Source organism: Nuphar pumila, chromosome 4 (genome assembly GCF_984573655.1).
Source record: "Nuphar pumila chromosome 4, dmNupPumi1.hap1.1, whole genome shotgun sequence".
In the NCBI taxonomy this organism is placed as follows: Eukaryota; Viridiplantae; Streptophyta; class Magnoliopsida; order Nymphaeales; family Nymphaeaceae; genus Nuphar; species Nuphar pumila.
In genome coordinates this window covers 139,295,717-139,319,689 of record NC_143252.1, presented here as the reverse complement: position 1 = coordinate 139,319,689, position 23,973 = coordinate 139,295,717, and the positions used below count along the sequence as shown (strand labels likewise).

At 37.5% G+C, this 23,973-nt stretch overlaps 1 protein-coding gene across 1 annotated transcript; it reads right to left on the bottom strand.

Annotated features, from left to right (window-relative positions):
• Positions 1-501: 501 nt before the first annotated feature.
• Positions 502-22,826, bottom strand: LOC149841288 (lysine-specific demethylase JMJ21-like). Its single transcript, XM_090005235.1, has 16 exons — positions 22,675-22,826; positions 19,785-19,899; positions 19,474-19,528; positions 19,187-19,329; positions 18,056-18,253; positions 17,765-17,964; positions 7,389-7,488; positions 6,655-7,209; positions 6,335-6,457; positions 6,092-6,172; positions 5,625-5,953; positions 5,218-5,520; positions 3,388-3,463; positions 3,054-3,279; positions 1,027-1,207; positions 502-764 (listed from the first exon to the last, which is right to left on the bottom strand). The coding sequence occupies exons 1-16, from the start codon at positions 22,824-22,826 to the stop codon at positions 623-625; spliced, it is 2,979 nt and encodes a 992-aa protein (XP_089861361.1). The 3' UTR covers positions 502-622.
• Positions 22,827-23,973: the final 1,147 nt, after the last annotated feature.

Sequence of the window (23,973 nt, the reverse complement as noted above, 5' to 3'; positions counted from 1 at the left end):
ATTCCCCCATCCACATGAAGGTTAGATCTGGCATGGGCTAACACCAGATTCAGCTGTATCGGCCATCGACCCAAAAATAATAAAAGATTATTACGTGTCAATCATAACGTGACACATGTTAAAATCATTAAAATAATTTTAAAATATTAAAATTTTATTTTTTGGTATTTTTTACATTTATTAAAATTAACCTATTCAGGCTTTCTGCTTATCGATTTTCTGCCGATACGAGATACTGATAACATTGGTTCCACCAACTTATAAAGAAGAAATCGAAACGAACACTACATGTTTCTGCTATCAGTAATCTCCCATATTGGTCACTCGCAACATCCAGACGCAGACCAATGAAAAAACAGCAGTGCACTAAAGAAAATGTCACTCATACAAAAAGGAAAAAGAGGGTACAATATTTTGATAATTTAACAAAGTTACAAGTACCACATACTAAAAAATATTAGGCAAATCAAGGAGTTAGAAGTTATTACTCCACAAAACTGGGTCAAGGGCATTCAGAATTTCAGATGGCTGAAATCACTTGAATCGTGCTACAAGAGTATTTTATCCATGCCAACCCAGAAGCAATGTGTTCTATCCAAAGCTTACAAAACAATGAACGGTGCTATGCAAATAGACTTTGATGATTGTTCAGAATTCCCCAGACAGCTTTCTCAACTTCATCCCATGAGTCACATTTCCTCAACTCCTTCCACATGTTGAATATAACACCCACAATGTTTTCTTCGTGCAAGATACAGTAGCACCTGCATAACAAATATACCTGACATTAACCATAGACCAAGGGTACCTAGTTACTGCAGAGAGGGCACAACTCCTAAAATCCCAGCAAAAGGAACAAGAGTTGTGACCTTTCTGGTGTTAGGGAAGAGCATAGGCTGTGGCATATGGAATCAAAACTTACATAAAAATAAATGGGACTAATTCATGGCATGTGGCGCAAAAAACTTAAAGAACTTACGATAAAAAAAACTTTCACAAGTACATCAGTTATTTAGACACACATACATGGCATGATAGGATAATCGGCTAAACTTCTCTGTATCTTCTTGCAGATCAATATCCATGTTACACTGCACGGTGCATGCCATCAGAGGAAGTCTGTAGCTTTTCAAAAAATGCTCCAGAAGCTCTGAGTTGCCTCTAAAAACATCAAGGTAAATTGGTATTAAATCCAAAAGAGGATCTCCTGAAAAATAAAGGGCACAATAAATAAATTTATCAACAACACAAAGACAGAGACCTGAAGGTTCTTATCTTAACATTTATAAAAGATGTAAAAGATTCATATAGACATCCTGCAAGATCTAAACAGCCAAGCTCCTTGTCGAGCACTATAAACTTGGAATGGAAGTGTGGGGTAAGATGAAAAACTATAGGACAGCTAAGAGAACCCACATGAAGATGATAACAAAAAGCAGTAAGGGTGCAAAATAAAAAAAAATATGGTTGATCCCTTGGGAAGCTAGCCACTTTTGCCAGTCAAGGGTGTGAGGCTGTAAAAACTATACAGATAGCTGTAATGTGCCACAGAGATAACCAAACGACAAAAATAAGACACCATTTGTTCATGGTGGAACTTGAGTACGGCATTTTTTATTCAGATAGGCAAGCTGGGAGATAACCGCCATGGGATTCAAACAAGAACCCTCAATTATGATAGTGTGACCTAACCATCCAACTATTTCGTTTGACCCTAGAAATGAGGCATTTAAAACATGGAAGTTTGATCTTGGATTGCCAGAGTACCACTCCTGTTAAAAGAACCAACACATTAAAAAAGCTCTGAACGTGAACCTCTTAAAATCAACAGATTCTCCAATCAAGCCCAATTTAAACCAACAAATGACAATGGTACAGTCCTGGTGCCTGGGACATTTTAACTTGTATCAGAAACTGAATTATGCTCGATTCATTTTTATTCACAATCTATCTTTTTAAACATTCCTTAACTAATCAACTTTGCTTCTGTTCTTACCATTCGACTTCTGTACATAACAATGCCTCTTCTTTAGCTAAAAAAGTTTGACCAAATTAAAAGCTCCATCAAACGCATAAGAAAAAGAGCTTCCCTCATAGAAAAGAATCCATCCTGAAAACTGGTTCTGTTCCAACACGGTATTGACCATGCCCATCACAGTTTCAACCACATCAACCATGTCATAAAAGGCTCAGCACAAATCTTGTGAACAAAAAAGGGAAAAAAGGACGGCAAATAGGCATGGCAGCATAACACAGGAAGAAACAGACATTTAGGGAAAGAAAGTGAGAACCATCATTCTCATCGTGAATTTCATTACAAAGTTGGATAGAACAGGATCAAATACTAATTGGAGGACCAGTGCTTACCCAAAGAAATCCACTTACAAGTCATGAAACAAACAGACGTCTGGAACATAATCAAGAATTAAAAAGTCTATCTAATGCATTTAAGGCTTGAGTTACAGGCCAGCCTTTTATTAGGTTTATACAATCAGCTTGCTTTGATAGAGCATAATGATGCAATAAAATAGATAATAAAAGCTGAACAGAGTACAAACCAGACGAAAAATGAAAGTATTAAGATGGTCATCTAAGAATAGAGTTCTAAAATATCCACATCATTGAACTAGTGATGGTTAAAAGGAAAAATGAGCCAGAACATAAACGATGGCTATATAACCAGATAGGGCTGCCGGAGTATCTTGTGAAAGAAAACAATTGAGGCCAGATTTTTGCACAAAGTCCTATAGCAGTTCCAAGATTTGTCAACAAGAAAAAGGCTGGATGTGTGATCTTTGAGAAATTTTAAAAAGATATTTGAGGTGATGAAGAATTTTGAGAAGTTTTTTGTTTCACTTTCATTTCTGCCACTAGGGCTTTTTATCTACCTCACAGAAGCATTACATATATTTGGCAATAACAGCTTTCAAGTTTCAAAACTTATTAGCCTAAATATGAAGTTTCTGTCTATCAATAATCTCAGAATAAACAAATAAAGGAATACATGGATATGTTTGATAGTATCTCATAAAACTAACGGTGACAGGCTTTACCAACAGATAGATCACTGAAATCAAGAATGTAGCTCGGTCGCCATCTTCTGAGCTCCTTGACTGCATGGTCCACATTTAATAGACTAGGTTCTCCAAGGTTTGCTTCCAGAGAATTATCATGCAAGTACGGGTTGGATGAGCAGGGTTCCATGTAAATGTTATCATCCATAATATCCATGTGTATCCAGGTCAGAGACTTGCAATATCTTTTAAGTCCAACCTTGACCTACAATGTGTAAGTCAAACCTCCATTCAGTAAGGAAATTAATTTATAAAGTATGAAGTATGAACCAATGAAAGAAGTAAAATAGCTCTGCCATGAGACTTGACATACATCAAGAAGTTGAGCAAAATCATGAGGAAGGTATTCAAGTACTTTATCCACCAATTTACTGGGAATAGGATCGCCCCTGAATTTTTTTCCATCAGATGTCAGAATATTATAGCTGTAATCATTGTTTAAAATGATTCAGCCAACATTAACTATAAATAGTAAAAGCAAACTTTGAGACATCAAAAACAGTTTCTTGGAAGACACAATAGTAATTGAAAGAAACTATACTCGGAAGTCACAATAGTAACTGAAAGAAGCTAAACACCTTATTCTATAATCAAGTATAAACTGGATAAGATCTTTCCAATCTACGAACTATTTTGCATTGGCATGGACAACAATTCCCATTCAAAAAGTCCAAGTACATTCAATATTTGCACACTTTACAATTTGCACTGCAACATAAAGGCACCATCTTCACAGAGTCCTAAAATCAACAAAGTTTTGACAGCTCAACTTGTAGAGTATGTGTGTGCGTGTGTGCATGGGTGCTGTTAATTTCCACAGCCTTTAGCAGAGACTAACGAGCTGACCATTTATTTCCCTTCTTATAATTTGACAATGCTATTGATAGTTACATGCACTAATTGACATCACCAACGGTATCTTTTTCAATTTTCAAAGAAAACAACTAAAGATATCATTAATTCCCAACTAGCCAATAAATGTGACTTTTATCCTCTATGACGTTACTTGGTTACCCTTGGTAGTTATTATTAACAAATAAAGTTGACTGTTGTGCACGAAAGGCTATTGTATGTGTTTGTATGACATTATATATATATATATATATATATATATATATATATATATATATATATATATATATATATATTTCAGTGTTTCACATATCAAAACCTTTACCTATTTAATTGTTTTATCATATAGCAAATCATGTCCACAGAACATAATATCTAGTAGAAACCACCATTTGTTTCATTCTTTGGATTTTTTTGTGGATCAGACCCTACAGATGTGATGTAAATATTTTTTTTGGTAAGAAAAGGTTTTGGATCGTGTGATTGTGACACAGTCAGGTTTTTTAAATGGCTCCGAAAGCATGTCTCACAATGTGCCAAAATTTCAGGATTTGAAAGATCATGTTTTTACATAAAAAAAATGATCCAAGGTGTGATCCCCAGCAAACAAACCATCTTAAACACATTTATAGTCAGATTTCATAGATACAGCTTGCACCCACGATTTCCAGCTAGTAAGAAGTCATTTTGACACAATCAAACTCTCTCTCTCTCTCTCTCTCTCTCTCTCTCTCTCTCTCTCTCTCTCTCTCTCTCTCTCTCTCTGTATATATATATATATATATATATATATGTGTGTGTGTGTGTGTGTGTGATCCCCAGCAAACAAACCATCCTAAACATATTTATAGTCAGATTACATAGATAAAACTTGCACCCACGATTTCCAGCTAGTAAGAACTATATATATATATATATATATATATATATATATATAGAGAGAGAGAGAGAGAGACAATAGGATATATAGATTATGCCATATATTTGTCTCATATGGTGCTCCATGACCCATGAACGACAAACAGTAACAGTTATGCAAGAACAAGTTCATATTTGAACATAGTAAACATTAGAATACAAAAACAGAACAGCTTTTATTCACAAACGTTATTTTTCAAAGGCACAAACAAAGGGGTCAGGATAGGAGATTTTTAAAAGGCACAAACAAAGTGGTCGGGATAGTGAGTGTTTTGAAGTGAGTATTGTTTGTCTCACTACAACTGCTTTGACCCACGTGACCAATTTGTCAGATAATTCATAATCAGAGCATAGGCATATAAGAAACACATACCACTTAGCTAGGCGATCAGAGACAGTCAGTTTTCTTCTGTTCATAGTTTCTACAAACAGCTTCCGCACTTCGAGCACCGAACATGTGCTGTTCACTACTCCCATGTGGCAGCTGACTGAAGGCACAACAGAATTTGTTTCCAGCTCACATTTCTTTGCAAAACCCAACATACTTATAGTTTCTGGTGGATTAGCATCACATGAGTTTGGGAAGGGTGGCAGTGGAATCGTATGAAGATTTTGAACTTGATCACCCAAAAAGGAAGCTAAATTGAACAGTTCATCTCTTGTTAATGAGTCTCGTCTGAAACAGAACAAACAGGATGTCACAAAGATATCATCATGCAAATGAAAATTTTTAAAAGAACAGACAGGTCACAAGTTGATAACATGAATAATCTAGCTTACAAATTGGCAAATAGTTCCCCCTTGCATCGCTTTGTTACCATATAAGGCCACAACTTTATCCCCTTACCAACATCATTTTCTGGCATGTTCTTTCTGGCTGTCCTAAATTCTAATTGTTTCTTGCTCCACAGATCAAATTGAGAATAAGATAGCAAAGAGTCTCCAGTTATTGGAATGAAATTTACAAGTGATTCTGGAATTGTTCTCCCATTCCATGGGACAGTTCTGTAGGCACCATCTTCATAAAAAAGAAAACCACTTGCTAACACATCAGGAACATGGGCATTTAGAGGTGATTGAACTTTGCGAAGCAAATCATAGAACTCAAGCTGCACCAGGAGACACATATTATCCCAAGTGAGTACCAAATGCAAATATATATATATATATATATATATATATATATATATATATATATATATATATATATATATATATATATATATATATAATGTTGCAAAGATTACCTCAGTACCCAAGCTGTTGACTGCAAATTCCAGACCACCTTCGACATATATCTTGATAACATGGTTAGCAGTAAGATAAACCTGTAGAGAAAAGATAAAAGATAAATTCAATCATAACTATTTAGAAATCATGCTGAGAATATCAATTATGTGAATCAGTAACACTACAATTACCAAAAAAAGGAGAAAAATAACATCACTACATTCATTTGGCAGTCAACAGACAGCCATGATTATGCTTACTGGGTTGCTGCCAGTGCCGACAGGAAGCTTTTCATCTTCAGAAGAAAGGGGCAGATTACAAAAAGAACAGATTTCCATCAGGCGCTCAAACCATTTATCAGCATCTAGTGATATACATGCTCCCTAAATAAATAAAAGCAAAACAGCACAACACATGACAACATCAAATAGTCAAACATTTGACTAAAGTAATAAGAAGCATAGTAAGGAGATTGGCATTAAAAGTTTAAGCAGGTTAAAACTTAAAAATGAGAATCAAGGACAACATAAAAAAAGATTAAAAACTGAAGCTTGCAATAAAATATGCACATAACACACACCTTCCATATTAAATCTCGCAGCCCTGGTTTTTCAACCCAAAGCTTATGCAACCATTCTCTAAATTCTCTCTGCCCTATGAAATTACTTGGACACCAAGATGAGTTGTAATGGCCTTTGTTTTCCTCTAGAAAGCTGGATAAATAATCGATAGTATAAGAAAATGACTGCTTCCTGGAATGTACGGAGTTGGTGAAAGTGCCATTCTCACCAAGTTCAGAAACTTTAAGTCTTTTCCCATTCCTCATCGTGCCTGAAAAACTCAGATGCTCAACATCATAGGATTCAACCGTCTTAAGGCCTCTAAAGTCATCTTCATGGATGGCAAGTGTCCCAGCACGAGACACACCCTTGTGATGATAACCAGGAGCCATATCCAAACACACAAATTCGAAATTGGAAGCATTCACAAAATTCTGAGTAACAGCTACTGAGTTCTCAAGATTAAGCACACAATGCCACCAACCACTTGGAATGAATATTGTTTCACCTGGTAGTTGTGTGCATTCCAATGGTTTCTCATGCTCCGCAAGAAGTGGATAAAAATCCAGCCACCACTAGAAATGCATAAAAAGAAAAAATAGGTCAATATAACATAATTTTCCAAAATCATTACAATATCAGACAAAACATTAAAAAAAACTAAAAAGATACAAAATCAGCTAGCATATTGTTGAATGCCAGCAATGAGGAAAAATTGCTAAGAGAATAATGGTAGCATAAGCCAAAATAATACCTGCAATGATGATGGAGTTTCAATATCGACATCACCATCTTCTTCATTTACATGTACTGTGACACCCAAAGGAACCCTACCTGGAGGATATAAAGCCCACCTGCAAGATTAACGACAAAGAAAAATAACAGCTACACTGTTAGTGCATCAGAGGCAAAGAAATAGAAAACATAGAAATGAATGTTTTCACATGCACAAACACACACCACAGATTTCTGAGAGAGAGAGAGTGATGCAGAGCATCCAGATCATCCCAACATATATGAGGAGCTGGAGAATGATCCGTCATTGACAACCCAATATGGAAAAACATACTGAAGAAGATCCAACCAAAATCCGGGTCATTTGGGTTCAAACGGATCTCAAGGGTAAAATCATCATTTGATATATATTTATTTTCTGAGATTTTTGTTTTATTCATATATACATTTTGATAGTTGGTTACACTTGTAATTTTTGAAACCACACATAAAAACATTTGCATTTTTATTTTATTGTGCGACATGGCCTCTTGTGTTTGGGAGCAGTCAACTGGTGCAATGAAAAGACCAAATTCGAATTTGGATCGCTCATTGGCCTCTTGGAAGGTGACCTTCCAATAGTCCAATGAGATCCCATGTGCATTGATGACTCCCCTTTAAAGGGGATACCAAAAATCATGAAAGGGTCTTTAGCCTCTCTACAGAATTTGGGGAAAAATATTGAACCTGGTTTGGCTTTGATCTTCTCCATTGAAGAAGAAATCGGTGAAGCTTGGATTAGTGGAACCTTGAGAAAATCGTGGGTTTGAAGAACCTTGTGAACTTGTGAGCATTGTGAATCTGGTTTGAAATTAGTGAACTTGTGGGTTATGTTTCTTGGAGAGCTCGCACAACGTGGGTTTTGTGAAGCATTGGTGGAGCTGTTTGGGCGTGAACCCCATTCAAACCCTCCTTCTTTGCGGTGAAGCTTGGTGGTCAAACTCGTGAACTCCCTCGTAAAAAGTTGTTGCTGGCATGACTGCAACTGCGGGCTTTTACTATTTGGGCGTGAACAAGGTTGCAACAGCACCTACTCACGTCAAGGGTGCTGTTGATCAAGAGCCTTGCTGGATCGTGGTGGTGATTGACTGACGAGGACGTCACTGCTGCTATTCGTTCCCAGTGTTTGAGATACTTGAAACTGTCGCCTTAGATTTCTGCTGAGCTGAAATTTTGTTAACTATTGTCTTTGATTTCGTAATATCATTGTTGCGTATTTTTATGTTTGAAAATTCCTGTTTAAAAAAAAATCTGTGAATGCTGTTTTAATTTTCCTGTGATTAAAGTCTGTGTATAACTGTTTAGTTATACACTGCCGGTCCCAAGCCCGGATAAAGGAGGAGGGTTGCGGTAGGCCTGTGACAGCCAGCATAAAAGCTTAGTCATACCCTATGAAAATGAACCAATATGAGAATTTCGTTGGGGCGTTCCCTACTGAGCGACGCGTTGTACTCTCTAGGCCCGGAGGCAGTGATAAATGGGCAAGGGTTGCTAGGTCGTCTCCCAAAAGCGACGCGTCACACCGGCGCCCGGGTGTGGTGTCAAATAGGCAAGGGTTCCCTCACTTTGTTGGACGGGTGGGGGTAAAGAAGTTAGTCCAAGACCATAAAATTAGGTTAGCCACTTGGAACATAGGGTCTTTAACTGGTAAGTTGGTAGAGTTAGTAGATGTTATGTGTAGGAGAAAGATTGATATTTTATGTCTACAAGAGACCAAATGGGTAGGGGAGAAAGCAAAAGTGATAGAACCTTGGGGATATAAGATTTGGTATGCAGGAATAAATAGAAATAGGAATGGAGTAGGGATTGTTATGAGTCGTCATTTTATAGTTAATGTAGTTGAGGTCCGTAGGAAGGGTGATAGAATTTTACTTATTAAATTAGTATTAGGTACGGATATTATTAATATTATTAGTGTTTATGCACCTCAAGTAGGTTTAGATGATTCCATTAAGCATCAATTTTGGGAAGATTTAGATGGAGTAGTACAAGGGATATCTTTTGGAGAAAAACTTTTCATCGGTGGTGACCTTAATGGACATGTAGGCATTAGTAGGGATGGTTTTGAGAGTATCCATGGAGGCTATGGTATAGGAGAAAGAAATGAAAGTGGAGAAAGGATTTTAGATTTTTGTTTGTCCTATGATATGATCTTAGCAAACACTTGGTTTAGGAAGAGGGAGTCTCACCTAGTAACATTTAAAAGTGGGGTTAATACGAGTCATATAGATTTTTTCCTACTTAGAAAGAGAGATAGGGGTTGTTGCATCGATTGTAAGGTTATACCGGGAGAAAGTGTAGCTACACAACATAGAGTCTTAATTTTAGATCTTAGAATTAGACAATGCCGCAAAAGGGATAGACATAGGATAGATCCTAGAATTAAGTGGTGGGCACTGAAAGGAGCTAAACAAGAAATGTTTGTAGAGCAGGTAGTTAAGGAAGTTGATTGGTGTCTCGAGGAGGATTCAGAATCAATGTGGAATAAAATAGCGGGTGGCATGAGAAAAGTGGCTAAGGAGGTATTGGGTGAGTCTAAAGGCGGTGCACCACTAGGTAAGGATACATCATGGTGGAACGAGGATGTCAAATTAGCTATTAAGGTTAAAAGAGAGTGTTATAGAAATCTAAGTAAGAGTCGTGATAATGAGAATTTGAAGAAGTATATGATAGCAAAGAAGGAAGCTAAAAAAGTAGTTCGAAACGCGAGGGCTAAGGTATATAAGGAGGTTTATGATAAGTTGGATACCAAAGAAGGCGAGAACGATATTTATAGGCTTGCAAAGATGAGAGATAGGAAATCGAGGGATTTGGGTATGGTTAAATGTATCAAAGATGAAACGCAAAGGGTTTTAGTCAAAGATGAGGAGATTAAGGAGAGATGGAAAAATTATTTTGATAAGCTATTTAATGATAGTCATGCTCAAGATCTTGGAGACTTCTCCATTCCTTTTCATGAGATAAATCGTGACTTCATGCGCAAGATTCAAAAGAAAGAAATTGCAGAGGCTTTGAAGAAAATGAAATCAAGAAGGGCAGTTGGCCCAGGTGGTATACCTATCGAGGCTTGGAAATGCTTGGGAGAGAAAGGTTTAGAATGGTTGACAAATCTTTTTAACTTGATTTGGCGAACAAATAAGATGCCTAATGAGTGGAGGAAGAGTACTTTGGTGCCTTTATATAAGAATAAGGGTGATATACAAGATTGCACAAACTATCGTGGTATAAAACTCATGAGTCATACTATGAAACTTTGGGAGAGGGTGATTGAGTCTAGGTTGAGGAAGGTTGTCATGATATCGGAGAATCAATTTGGTTTTATGCCTGGAAGATCAACTATGGAAGTTATACATCTTCTTAGACAACTTATTGAAAGATATAGAGAGAGGAACAAATATTTGGATATGGTTTTTATTGATTTAGAGAAGGCATACGATAGAGTACCTAGGGACGTTCTCTGGTGGACAATGATGAAGAAAGGTGTTTCTCTCAAGTACATTAGTATAATTAAAGATATGTATGAAGGAGTAGTAACCAATGTCCGCACTTGTGGAGGGGTGACAACCAATTTTCCGATAACGGTTGGGTTACATCAAGGATCTGCTTTAAGCCCTTTCCTATTTACGATAGTGATGGATGAGCTTACGAGATCAATTCAAGAAAATGTACCGTGGTGTATGTTGTTTGCTGATGATATTGTTTTGATTGATGAGTCTAGAGCTGGGGTTAATGCTAAGTTAGAATTATGGAGACAGACATCGGAAGCTAGAGGTTTTAAGTTGAGTGAGAGTAAGACTGAATATATGGAATGTCGGTTTAGTAAGCAACGAAGTAGTGATGGGAGTGTAGTGAAGCTTGGTGAACATGAAATACCGGTGAATGATTATTTGAAATATTTGGGATCCATCATTCAAAAGTATGGAGAAATTGATGGAGATGTAAATCATAGGATAAAGGTTGGGTGGATGAAATGGAAAAGTGCAACTGGAGTGCTGTGCGATCGTAGAATGCCATTGCGGTTGAAGGGAAAGTTTTATAGGACGACTATTAGACCCGCTTTACTATATGGTACGGAATGTTGGGCTGCCAAGAGACATCATATTCAAAAAATGAGTGTAGCTGAGATGCGGATGCTTAGATGGATGTGTGGAAATACAATAAAAGATAAGATTCGGAACGAGGAGATACGTAAGAAGGTAGGTGTTGCACCCATTGAAAATAAGATGCGAGAGAATCGTTTACGGTAGTTTGGACATATTCGACGAAGGCCTAATGATGCTCCAGTTAGAAGGTTGGAGAAATGGGAAAATATATTAGTTAAAAGAGGTCGGGGTAGGCCTAGGAAGACTTGGATGGAGATGATAGGAAAGGATATGAATGCTTTGAACCTCACCGAGGACATGGCATTGGATAGAAATGATTGGAGGAAAAGGATTCATGTGGAAGACCCAAAATGAATTTCTTTTCTGGTTCATATCGCTGACCCCAATTGTTTTGGGATGAAGGCGTAGTTGTTGTTGTTGTTGTATTAAAGTCTGATTCTACCAAAGAAAGTTGTGTTGTTTCTTGAAATCAATTTGTCAAATGATTGTTGTTCGTTTATGCATTTTCTGAATCGTGATTTGAGTTATGTGAAAATCTGCTGAGCATTAGCTGAATTCGATTAAATCAATGTGAATTGATATAATACCTGTTTTCCTGATCAACATCATCCTTTTGCTCGCTGAAGTTTTGTCAAACAAAAAAAGTCGGAATTCATTTGTGTGATCGGTTGCTGAATGCCGTGTACCCAGCCCAACTGACCCACTTCATTGGATCTGGTTTGGCGTCGCCTACTGACATCCACTAGCTCGTGTTGCAAATTTTAAACTGAGTTGACGTATTAACTATCACGTTGTTTGGTTTGTTGGATTATTGTGTCTTGCGTGTTTTACACACACACACACACACACACACACACACACACACACACACACACACACACACACACACATATATATATATATATATATATGTGTGTGTGTGTGTGTGATTCAAATCTTATAGAAGTGCCACTTTTATTGTTTGTGATATTGAAGTTCTGTGGGAGTTGGAGAGTGGAATATTGAAGTGTTCTTATTGCAGGGCTCGTTTATATATATATATATATATATATATATATATATATATATATATATATTAGGCCACGTGTATGCTATCAGATTTGGTCCTATACACCGAATCTGAAGTTGTGTTCCAATCCGCACCTAATTTAAAAACCTAAATCGCTTCCGCATTCGAATTCAAAGTGTAGGTGCGTTCGTGAACCAACCACACGTGGTCGGTTGCATCAGAGAGAGAGAGATCTTTGTTACATTCCACTTATAAATGACAGATTTCTATTTTGAATGTTGATTAAGGGCTTTGTTGTTCTTTTCATTATCTACACAATCTATTCAGATTATAACTCCTTGCACATATTTTGTCTTCTATTTTCTTTTGTTATTCTAAATTAACTGAGAGTTGAAAATTTTACTTCTTTTCTTGAAGGAAAGAAACTTTCAACTAAAAGGTCACAAGGTGTCACCATAAGTACAATAATACAAATATAACTGAAATTGATCATAAAAGAAGCACAGAACACAGCAACACAAAATTAAGACCTGAAATCTGTAAGGAAGCATGCAGCAGCATGAAAACACTAGCCACTTGAAGGCTTTACAAGATTACAAACATATAAGTGCACATGCACAAGTCCTCTATAGGACAATACAAAGATCAATAAGATATGAAAGGTACTCAACAACTACGCCTTCATCCCAAAACAATTGGGGTCGGCGATATGAACCAAAAACGAAAATCATTCTGGGTCTTCCACATGAATCTTTCTCCTCCAATCATTTCTATCCAATGCCATGTCCTCGGTGAGGTTCAAAGCATTCATATCCTTTCCTATCATCTCCATCCAAGTCTTCTTAGGCCTACCCCGACCTCTTTTAACTAATATATTTTTCCATTTCTCCATCCTTCTAATTGGAGCATCATTCTTCGCCGAATATGTCCAAACCACCGTAAACAATTCTCTCCCATCTTATTTTCAATGGATGCAACGCCTACCTTCTTATGTATCTCCTCATTTCAAATCTTATCTTTTATTGTATTTTCACACATCCATCTAAGCATACACATCTCAGCTACACTCATTTTTTGAATATGATGTTCTTGGCAGTCCAACATTTCGTACCATATAGTAAAGCGGGTCTAATTGTCGTCCTATAAAACTTTCCCTTCAACCACAATGACATTCTACGATCGCACAACACTCCAGTTGCACTTTTCCATTTCATCCATCCAACCTTTATCCTATGATTTACATATCCATCAATTTCTCCATACTTTTGAATGATAAATATCAAATATTTGAAACAGTCACCCACTGGTATTTATCGCTCACCAAGCTTCACTACACTCCCATCACTACTTCGTTGCTTACTAAACCGACATTCCATATATTTTGTCTTACTCTTACTCAACTTAAAACCTCTTGCTTCCAATGTTTGTCTCCATAATTCTAACTTAGCATTAACCCCAGCTCTACACTCGTCAATCAAAACAATATCATCAGCAAACAACATACACCACGACACATTTTCTTGAATTGATCTCGTAAGCTCGTCCATCACTATAGCAAATAGGAAAGGGCTTAATACAGATCCTTGATGTAACCCAACCGTTATAGAAAATTTGGTTGTCACCCCTCCACAAGTGCGGACATTGGTTACTACTCCTTCGTACATATCTTTAATTATACTAATATACTTGAGAGAAACACCTTTCTTCATCATTGTCCACCAGAGAACATCCCTAGGTACTCTATTGTATGCCTTCTCTAAATCAATAAAAACCATATGCAAATCTTTGTTCCTCTCTCTATATCTCTCAATAAGTTGTTTAAGAAGATGTATAGCTTTCATAGTTGATCTTCCAGGCATAAAACCAAATTGATTCTCCGATATCATGACAACCTTCCTCAACCTATACTCAATCACCTTCTCCCAAGGTTTCATAATATGACTCATGAGTTTTATACCACGATAGTTTGTGCAATCTTGTATATCACCCTTATTCTTATATAGAGGCACCAAAGTACTCTTCCTCCACTCATTAGGCATCTTATTTGTCCGCCAAATCTTGTTAAAAAGATTTGTCAACCATTTTAAACCTTTCTCACCCAAGCATTTTCAGGCCTCGATAGGTATACCATCTAGGCCAACTGCCCTTCTTGATTTCATTTTCTTCAAAGTCTCTGCAATTTCTTTCTTTTGAATCTTAAGCATGTAATCATGATCCATCTCATGAAAAGGAATGGAGAAGTCTCCAAGATCTTGAGCATGACTATCATTAAATAGCTTATCAAAATAATTTTTCCATCTCTCCTTAATCTCCTCATCTTTGACTAAAACCCTTTGCGTTTCATCTTTGATACATCTAACCATACCCAAATCCCTCGATTTCCTATCTCTCATCTTTGCAAGCCTATAAATATCGTTCTCGCCTTCTTTGGTATCCAACTTGTCATAAACCTCCTTATATACCTTAGCCCTCGTGTTTCGAACTACTTTTTTAGCTTCCTTCTTTGCTATCATATACTTCTCCAAATTCTTATTATCATGACTGTTACTTAGATTTTTATAACACTTTTTTTTAACCTTAATAGCTAATTTGACATCCTCGTTCCACCATGATGTATCCTTACCTAGCGGTGCACCGCCTTTAAACTCACCCAATACCTCCTTAACCACCTTTCTCATGTCACCCGCTATCTTATTCCACATTGATTCTGAATCCTCTTCGAGACACCAATCAACTTCTTTAACTACTTGCTCTACAAACATTCCGTGTTTAGCTCCTTTCAGTGCCCACCACTTAATTCTAGGATCTATCCTATGTCTATCCCTTTTGCGGCATTTTCTAATTCTAAGATCTAAAATTAAGACTCTATGTTGTGTAACTACACTTTCTCCCGATATAACCTTACAATCAATGCAACAACCCCTATCTCTCTTTCTAAGTAGGAAAAAATCTATCTGACTCGTATTAACCCCACTTTTAAATGTTACTAGGTGAGACTCCCTCTTCCTAAACCAAGTGTTTACTAAGATCATATCATAGGACAAACCAAAATCTAAAATCCTTTCTCCACTTTCGTTTCTTTCTCCTATATCATAACCTCCATGGATAATCTAAAATCCATCCATACTAATGCCTACATGTTCATTCAGGTCACCGCCGATTAAAAGCTTTTCTCCGTAAGATATCTCTTGTACTACTCTATCTAAATCTTCCCAAAATTGACGCTTAATGAAACCATCTAAACCTGTTTGAGGTGCATAAACACTAATAATAATAATAATATTTGTACCTAATACTAATTTAATAAGAAAAATCCTATCACCCTTCCTACGGACCTCAACTACATTATCTATAAACTCACGACTAATAACAATCCCTACTCCATTCCTATTCCTATTTATTCCTGTATATCAAATCTTATATCCCCAATGTTCTATCACTTTTGCTTTCTCACATACCCATTTGATCTCTTGTAGACATAAAATATCAATCCTTCTCCTACACATAACATCTACTAACTCTACCAACTTACCAGTTAAAGACCCTATGTTCCAAGTGGCTAACCTAATTTTATGGTCTTGAACTATCTTCTTTACCCCCACCCGTCCAACAAAGTGAGGGAACCCTTGCCTATTTGACACCACACCTAGGCGTCGGTGTGACGCGTCGCTTCTGGGCGACGAACTAGCAACCCTTGCCCATTTATCACTGCATTGGGGCCTATAGAGTACAGTGTGTCGCTCAGTAGGGAACGCCCCCAACGAAATTCTCATATTGGTTCATATTCATAAGGTGTGACTAAGTTTTTATGCTAGCTGTCATTGGCCTACCGCAACCCTCCTCCTTTATCCGAGCTTGGGACTGGCAGTGTATAACTAAACAGTTATACAATGATTCAATTGACACCAGCGGCAGTGATTCAATTAGAAAATAATAGCCTGATTTTGTTAAAATATGATTCATCTCTTTAGCATATTAATACAGTTCGATCAGGTTGAACCAATACCCTAATCTTTTCTAAGGTGCGTTGCAACCTCATCCCTTCTTCAAATTATGATTCTGTAGGGTTTCTTCTTATTTTGAATATCTCAACCCCAGACACATGTAGCAGCGCTTCCTCGGCATATTTCTATCCCTAGAAATGCCAAGTGAAGAAAATGAAACAGCTAATTGAACCCAATCTAACCAAGGATCTGTCCAGAATTTTATTTGACCCATCAACCAAAACAATTTCTAATCTATCTTTGAATTTCTTGAATAATTTCATTCAATCCTTCCACAGTCCAGGACATTCTTTCAAATCCCTAGGTGGATTCCAATTGCTTGGAAAACCTTGAATCCAATATTGGATATCATAATTATACCCACCACTTTTCTTCAGTATGCGACCATCAATGCCTTATTCATCATTTTCAGTTGTGGATTTCTCAGTCCTCCATATTATTGGTTTAGTAGATTGCTGCCAAGAAACCAACTATAGACCCTACACCACTGAAATTCCCTTCAAAAGAAATTTGTTAAAGATTTGATTAATCTTACCTCCACCTTGAATGGAACCTCAAATAAAGAGACTAGATGAGGTGGGATACTAGATAGTACATGTTTCCTTCCAACCAGAGAGAGGTAGCATGCTAACCATTGGTTCTTGAACAAGGGTGCCACCTGAAAAATCAAAAAACAAGAGGGGGTGTGGCAAAATAGAACAAGGTTCAGAAGGTATCAATTCTGTTTCATCACCTGGTCTTTCAAAAACAACCCTTTTGTAGGTTTCAAAATAATCATACTTCTAGGCACCATCATGACCACTCACGGCACAAACTTCACAATCAGCATCGTGACTTTAGTGATATTACAGTAGCAGAATAAGGTACATAGCAAATCCTAGTTAGAAATTTACCTTGCTGGCAGAGTTTGAGATCATATCTAAGCAACAGAAAGGACCATCAAAAAAGAAAATTTATCGAGCAGATTCATATTTGGATTGCATAGTTGATCAGAGGACACTTTCTTATTCAACCGCAGGTCAGTGGCATAAACCTTATTAAAGGAAGTTCTTAATATGACAAAGCCCAGCTGATCAATGTGCGCAGGGACATGAGGTTCAGAAAAAGGAAATCATAGGAACAACCACAACGTGATGTTATACACATCTACAAACCTGCTGGTCTACACTATTGATTCACATTACTAGAATATATCTACAGCATGGAGTGATACATGAAGCAAGTCTGCAGATTATCACACCTTTTGCGTCCACTTAGAAGAGTGTTCCAGGCACTTGTAAGGGCAGGATCTACATGCCATGATGCACCAGATCTTTCCGGTCCTATCACTAGCCATCTGAATGGGGGCCGCTTGTTCTTTTCCAGAACATCAAAAAGATCTTCTTGGAACAGATGAGGTACGCTATAATCTTTTAACAAGCCTGGTGCAACTTCTCCAAACTGCAGTAGGCTAAAGAATAAATGATGAGCATTAAAAAAAGTTCTAGAAAGAACATGACATTGAATGTAAACACTGATTACACAGAATCACCTCATCATCAAATACATAAAGTGGATCCTCATCATGTTGAACTTTCATGTAGGAGACATAGTCCCTGAATTTCATTCTGATTTTTTTTGGACTTCTTTGAGAAATCCTGAAAGCAGCATCTCCATAGTTCTCTGCTAATTGATCAACATCCCATGTATTTCTTGCAGGCCAACTTTGTGATAAGCCAGTCAACAGCACCTGGAAAGAATGTAACAAGTTGAGGACTATTTGATTAGCAAGCAACAGTGTCATAATATGAGAAATTCCCCAGCAAGGAGCGAGTGCAGTTCTATTGCTGTAACAATAAATAGTTAAGTTTAGATATATAATAGGGTAGGGGCAATAATGGATATCAATTAATGTAAGAATATCAGTACAAGGTAATTACTTCTACACGTGTAATAGTGCTTAACCAAAAGACTAAATCCATCAGAGAAGAACAATGGTGCAGAACACCAAACAATGATTAAGTTAAAAAGCAAAAGGAATTTCATATTCACACACCTAGTCAAAAAATATGAAGGCAACATCAGAGGAGCTCATCCAAAGTACGATAGCCACTGATGGTCCACTTAGTCATGTAACGGTTGGAGGTCAAACCGAACTTTATACTACAAGATGAGGCCTAAAATTGCTGTACCACCAGCCAGCCAAATGTTGGTGACTGGTCAGGTTCAAGTTAGGAAAGAACCTGAATGAACCCAGCTCATCAGCAGTGAGCCCAGGGTTGGGTTCACCCCAGTCATATCATGTTTTTCTTGAAGTCATCAGAGAGGATGAAAAAATCCATTTTCCATCAGTTGTTTGAAATAAAAAAACAAAAAGAACAGTTGTTCTTTCTTTTGGGCTTTCCCATGTGTCTACCAACAGGTCTAAAACTTAAGTTTCATGGGAGGAGGTTCTGTATTATATGCTACAAATGTTTGGTACGTGAAGAAAGCATGTTCATGTTCAAGAGGAGAAATGGAATACTAAAGTCAGTCCAACAAGCCCCAGGATCAGGTGGCCCAAAAGTCAAGGATCATTAGTGCTGGCCGTGGGAATCAAGGATAATAGAAGACATTGTCGGTTCAGAGAGAAATACTAGCTCTCCATTGTGCTAAAAATTGGATTATTGCAGACTTATTTTACCGGTTTTTTTCCATCATATTCAGCACAAAATTCTTCTGATGTGAGGTCTGTCCTCCTCTCCACCTTCCCCACGTCTATTGTGAATGCATCTAATGCAGTAAAACACCTATACCATCTTCTATATAGAAACAAAGAATTGAATCCTGCAGAAGCACCCAAAAGAATAATTACAAAAAAAATCATAACAGTTATCAACAAAAATGTATACTCAAACTTATAAATGCGACCAAACTATCATATCCAAACGTACAAAATTCATAGAAGTTCTGAATGAAACAGCTGTATACCATCAAAGTGCATGCGTTTTGCAAAAGAGTTCGAACATCCACGAAAGGAACCATACTGCAAAAACAGAAAAAGGAACATGCTTATTTTGCAAGATTGTTAAAATAATGAGATAAGATAAAAGGTGTGTCAGTTGCTAAGACTTGAAGCATAGGTTTCACTTTTAAGCATCTTGAATCTAAACACAGAGACCATAATGACATTTCACAGCATATTCAGATGAATCAAATCCATATGATCATGTTTTTCATACTATAGAAAGAAACGAGAACCCATTAATACAGAAAGGAATAAACTTTGATGTGACACATACATACTGATACAGTGCTGTTGCTTTCCAAGAGCCATGGTACTGAAGCAAACCTCCTGCACTTCCAAGGCATATACCCATCCATAGTGGTTCTTCATTGCACAATATGAACATGACACTGAGAAGTGAAAGAACAAGACACACACATAAAAGAATTAGGAAGCAATTAAGCTTTTGTTCTTCCTCACAAGATGATCCAAGCACAAAATAAAACAGAAAACCCCAAAATCATTGTCTCATCATGAAAGCCAACAACAAAAATACAGACTCAAAAATATTACTGCTACTGCAAACACAAAAAAGAAATTGTGTTGCTAAAAAACACATGCACCACATACACAAGGTCATCAAACACAACTTAACAAATCCCTCCTATATAAATATGTTTAACAGCTTTTTAAAGATATAGCCATTCACTTCACTGCAAATTGTTGTGTACAGACCACAGTCATCAGGGTATTGAGTTACAGGTCACCAAGTACCCAAAGACTCAAAGACCCTGTTATGTTAAGGAAGGATCACTTTAACCAACAGTAAATCAAGACTGGGAGGTTTTGTGAACTAAACTAGAGAACATCATGCACACACACACACACACACACACACACACACACACACACATATATATATATATATAATCACTCAGTGCACACACAAATTCCCATGGTTCGTGCTGGATATTAAATTATTAACAAGTTGGCAAACTTTTGTGTTGTCCTTGACAAATTTTATAATTCCATGGGGGGTGCCTTGTGGTTTGCATGGGCAACACCAAGGTTATTTGCATAAATCTGAAAAGCAGAATCACATTTTTGAAAGATTTATTCACGAAAGTTGACTACCTTTTTCCTATAATTAACAGGCCATGAATTTCAAACATGGGAGGGAGCCTGCCAACAGCTGGTTTACTTGCCTTACTCAAAAGCAGTATGCAATGCCCAACTTGCTTTCCATTTTGTGACACCTTTTTTTCCTATTCCAAGCTGAGATGCCACCTTCTAAGTGGACCAAGGGAACTAATAGAGCTTTGTTTTTCCCTTCATAAGGTCCTCCATTTCTAATCTCAGAATTGGGAGCAGATCCTTGGTTGTGCCAATGCAAACAAAGCCCCATCACAGGATTTTAGGTTGGTTTCTTTGTGCCTACTGACAAGTGTGATTCATGTACTTGCACATGCATGGCAACACACACACACAGTCCTAATGAACTTCGGGCTCAAAAAGACCTACAAATGTGCAATGCCACAAGGAACCAATAACAGCCACATGAGGTGTGTATATTAAGTTTAACTTATATTTTAAATTAAACAAATGAGCAAGAAAATAAAAGATAAAATGATGAACATAGAAAGATAATTGTAAACTGAGAGTGTTGCACTGCCTCACCTTACTTTCAAGTTCTTACATGCTTAGAAAAAAATACTCTGGAATCACAAATCAGCTTTATACCATTCATTATCAACAACAAAATAGCATTTTTCCAACATGTCCTTACTGCATGAACCATCATCATGTACAAGAACCATTACCCCCGTCTGATCATCACTGGCAGTGGTATAATGTTATGTATCATCTTCTTCATAGTCTTGACCACCATCACTAACTTTAATCATATTGTTCATCTGAATCAGCATATTCAACCATTTTCATAGGTAATTTGGACCAGCATCATCAGTTTAGGTACATCATCAACTATAGCCATTATGAAATCATCAGTTTCATTGACGCCAAATCACCATGATGCAAATTGGTTTCTGAACATTTGAAACTTTCAGCATCCATCACAACCACCACCATCATCTCTTTACCAACTTGAATAAGCCCGCACCCAAAACAGGCAGAATATACATCTGCACTAATCAACATGTAGCCGTTTCCAAGGATATGAATCCTCATGCTGACATTCACATAAAAATGAACCTGATAAGGATATAATACTCCAATGGCTCATGCAAACACTCATTAGGTCTGCGAAATGAGATGAGCTGTTTGTGCTCATCTAGCAAAAAGCTTGTTTGAGCTTGTAAAATAAGCTTGGCAAGCTGAACATGAACAATAGTTGCTCGGCTTGGCTTTATTTATATAGTCTCATGAACTAATTAATTGATGATTTTTAAATATCTTTTATATAGTAAGTGTAAAAAAACGGTTGAAGTGTTTAGGTTGCAAACAATAGATTTAGACTTCAAATTCTGTTCCTAGCTCTGATTCCTACGAAACAAAGTGTTTTTTTCGTAAACATGCCAGCTTAAGTTCGGCTCAATTAGCCTATAGTTCAAATCCTATTGCTTTCAACTTTGAAACATATTTTTTCTCTGTTGTTTTTTTCAAATGAGCCATTAGAGCTCAGCTCATTCTGCTTGGACTCGTCATGAATTCAAGCTGTGGCTCATCTCGCCACAAGAATGAGCGGAGCTTGAACACCTCAAGCCCGACTTGCTCAGCTCATTTAGCAGCACTAGCATAGTAATACACAACTTGTCATCAGCGCATAGTACTCCTAACAATGTCGAACGCCCGGAACTCCCTGCTCAGAATATGAAATCGAAAAAAGACGGCGCACTTCTGTAAATGTATATATGCATGTTCCCTAGCTAGATAGACAAAAACAGAGGCCGCAAACAATGTAGCATCAATTTCCTAAGCATGAACAACATTTAATCGAAAGCCTAAAGCGAGGAAAGGACGGATGCTAAAAGAAAAAGAATTCTTGTACTTCAGGGTACCATAGCTTGATTAAGCGACCACATAAAAAGCCGAAAATCCTTTAGATCGGCTCGCAGCGAAAGAGAGAACAAACGAAAACAATTGCCAGAATGAAATCAAAGCCAATCCCATCATCATTCATTGAATACTAAACAATACGCCGAGAGAGAGATAGAGAGAAAAGGAACCTGCTAACGCAGGCGAGGCGGCCGATATCGGGAGGGGACAACGACTCGAGGATGGCGCAGAGCAGCTCGTCGGGAAGGACCCGAAGGTCTCCGACGGCCTCCGCCCTCCGATCTTTGGGCGGTGTAGGAACAACAACGCCCGACGAACCCATCTTCTTCTTCCTCCTCTTCCTGCCTGTCCGAGCGATCGAGCACTCGTTGGTTCCTTTGCGTGGGGTCAAACCGTTATATGCGCGCGTGCGTAACTCCTACGCCGTGCGCGCGTAAGGAGCACCCCAGGTGCATCGGAAGGTTTGGACCGTATCTTTTAATATGAATCATTTAATTGGATCGGATTCATATAGGTCCATGATAGTGACCGGGGGTCCCTTTAACGAATCCCATGCAACCATGGGCGGATCCAGGGGGGTGAGGAGGAGCCCGTCTTAAAGTTTTTATTATTTTATTATAAAAATTTATATTGCCTTCCTTTATATTTTAGTTTTATATTTTATTTTATTATAAATTTTTTCTCCATTTAAACAAAATCCTGAATATATTTTAGTTTTAGATTTTATTTTATTATAAAAAATTTTTGCCTTCCTTTAAGAAATCTTTGAAAATTTTCATTATTTTATTATAAAAATTTATATTGCCCCCTTTATATTTTATTTTATTATAAAAAAATTTGCCCCTCTTTAAGCAAAATCTTGAATATATTTTAGTTTTATATTTTATTTTATTATAAAAAATGTTTGCCCCCTTAAAGCAAAATCCTGAATCCCCGCCACTGCATGCAACTAAGCGAGTAGATCATGGATCTCATGTATCGTGCCTCAAGGCACTTTAGTACTAAAATACAGTTGGTGTTAAGATAATTTATTCTTTATCTACTTGAACAAATTCTGATTTTTTTTTTTATCGATTACACTTCTTAATGGGTTAGGGGGCGTTTGTATCATGCAAGAGGAGTCCGCCCCCAAGGGGAACCATTACCGTGGAAAGGGGTTAGAACGTTGAAAAAGAACTCTTACAGCAAAAATGCACGGAGTTGTGTACTTTTTTTTTTTTCAAAAAAACTTTCATCAAAATCCTACCCTCCATCCCTGCACGGGTTTTGATTCTAACCTCCATCCCCGTTTCATGTCCTCCATCTCCGGTCCAAACGGGGCAAGGTGGGGCAGAGTCACATTTTCCTTCAGTCCACTGCCCTCTGTAAAGAAGGATTGGAGACGGGGCGGGGGTAGGGGAGGTGAGGATGAGGACGGGATGGGGTGAAAGAAAGTGTAAGTCCATCCTCGCACGGGTTTTAAATGGGTG

Excerpts from the sequence above, each read along its gene's own strand:
- LOC149841288 (XM_090005235.1), bottom strand. The coding sequence starts at position 22,826 with ATGGGTTCGTCGGGCGTTGTTGTTCCTACACCGCCCAAAGATCGGAGG. Across the intron at positions 17,965-18,055 it reads TTTATGTATTTGATGATGAG|TTTGGAGAAGTTGCACCAGG; the intron begins GTGATTCTGTGT and ends AGCCTACTGCAG. Across the intron at positions 3,280-3,387 it reads ATTTTGCTCAACTTCTTGAT|GTCAAGGTTGGACTTAAAAG; the intron begins GTATGTCAAGTC and ends TACACATTGTAG.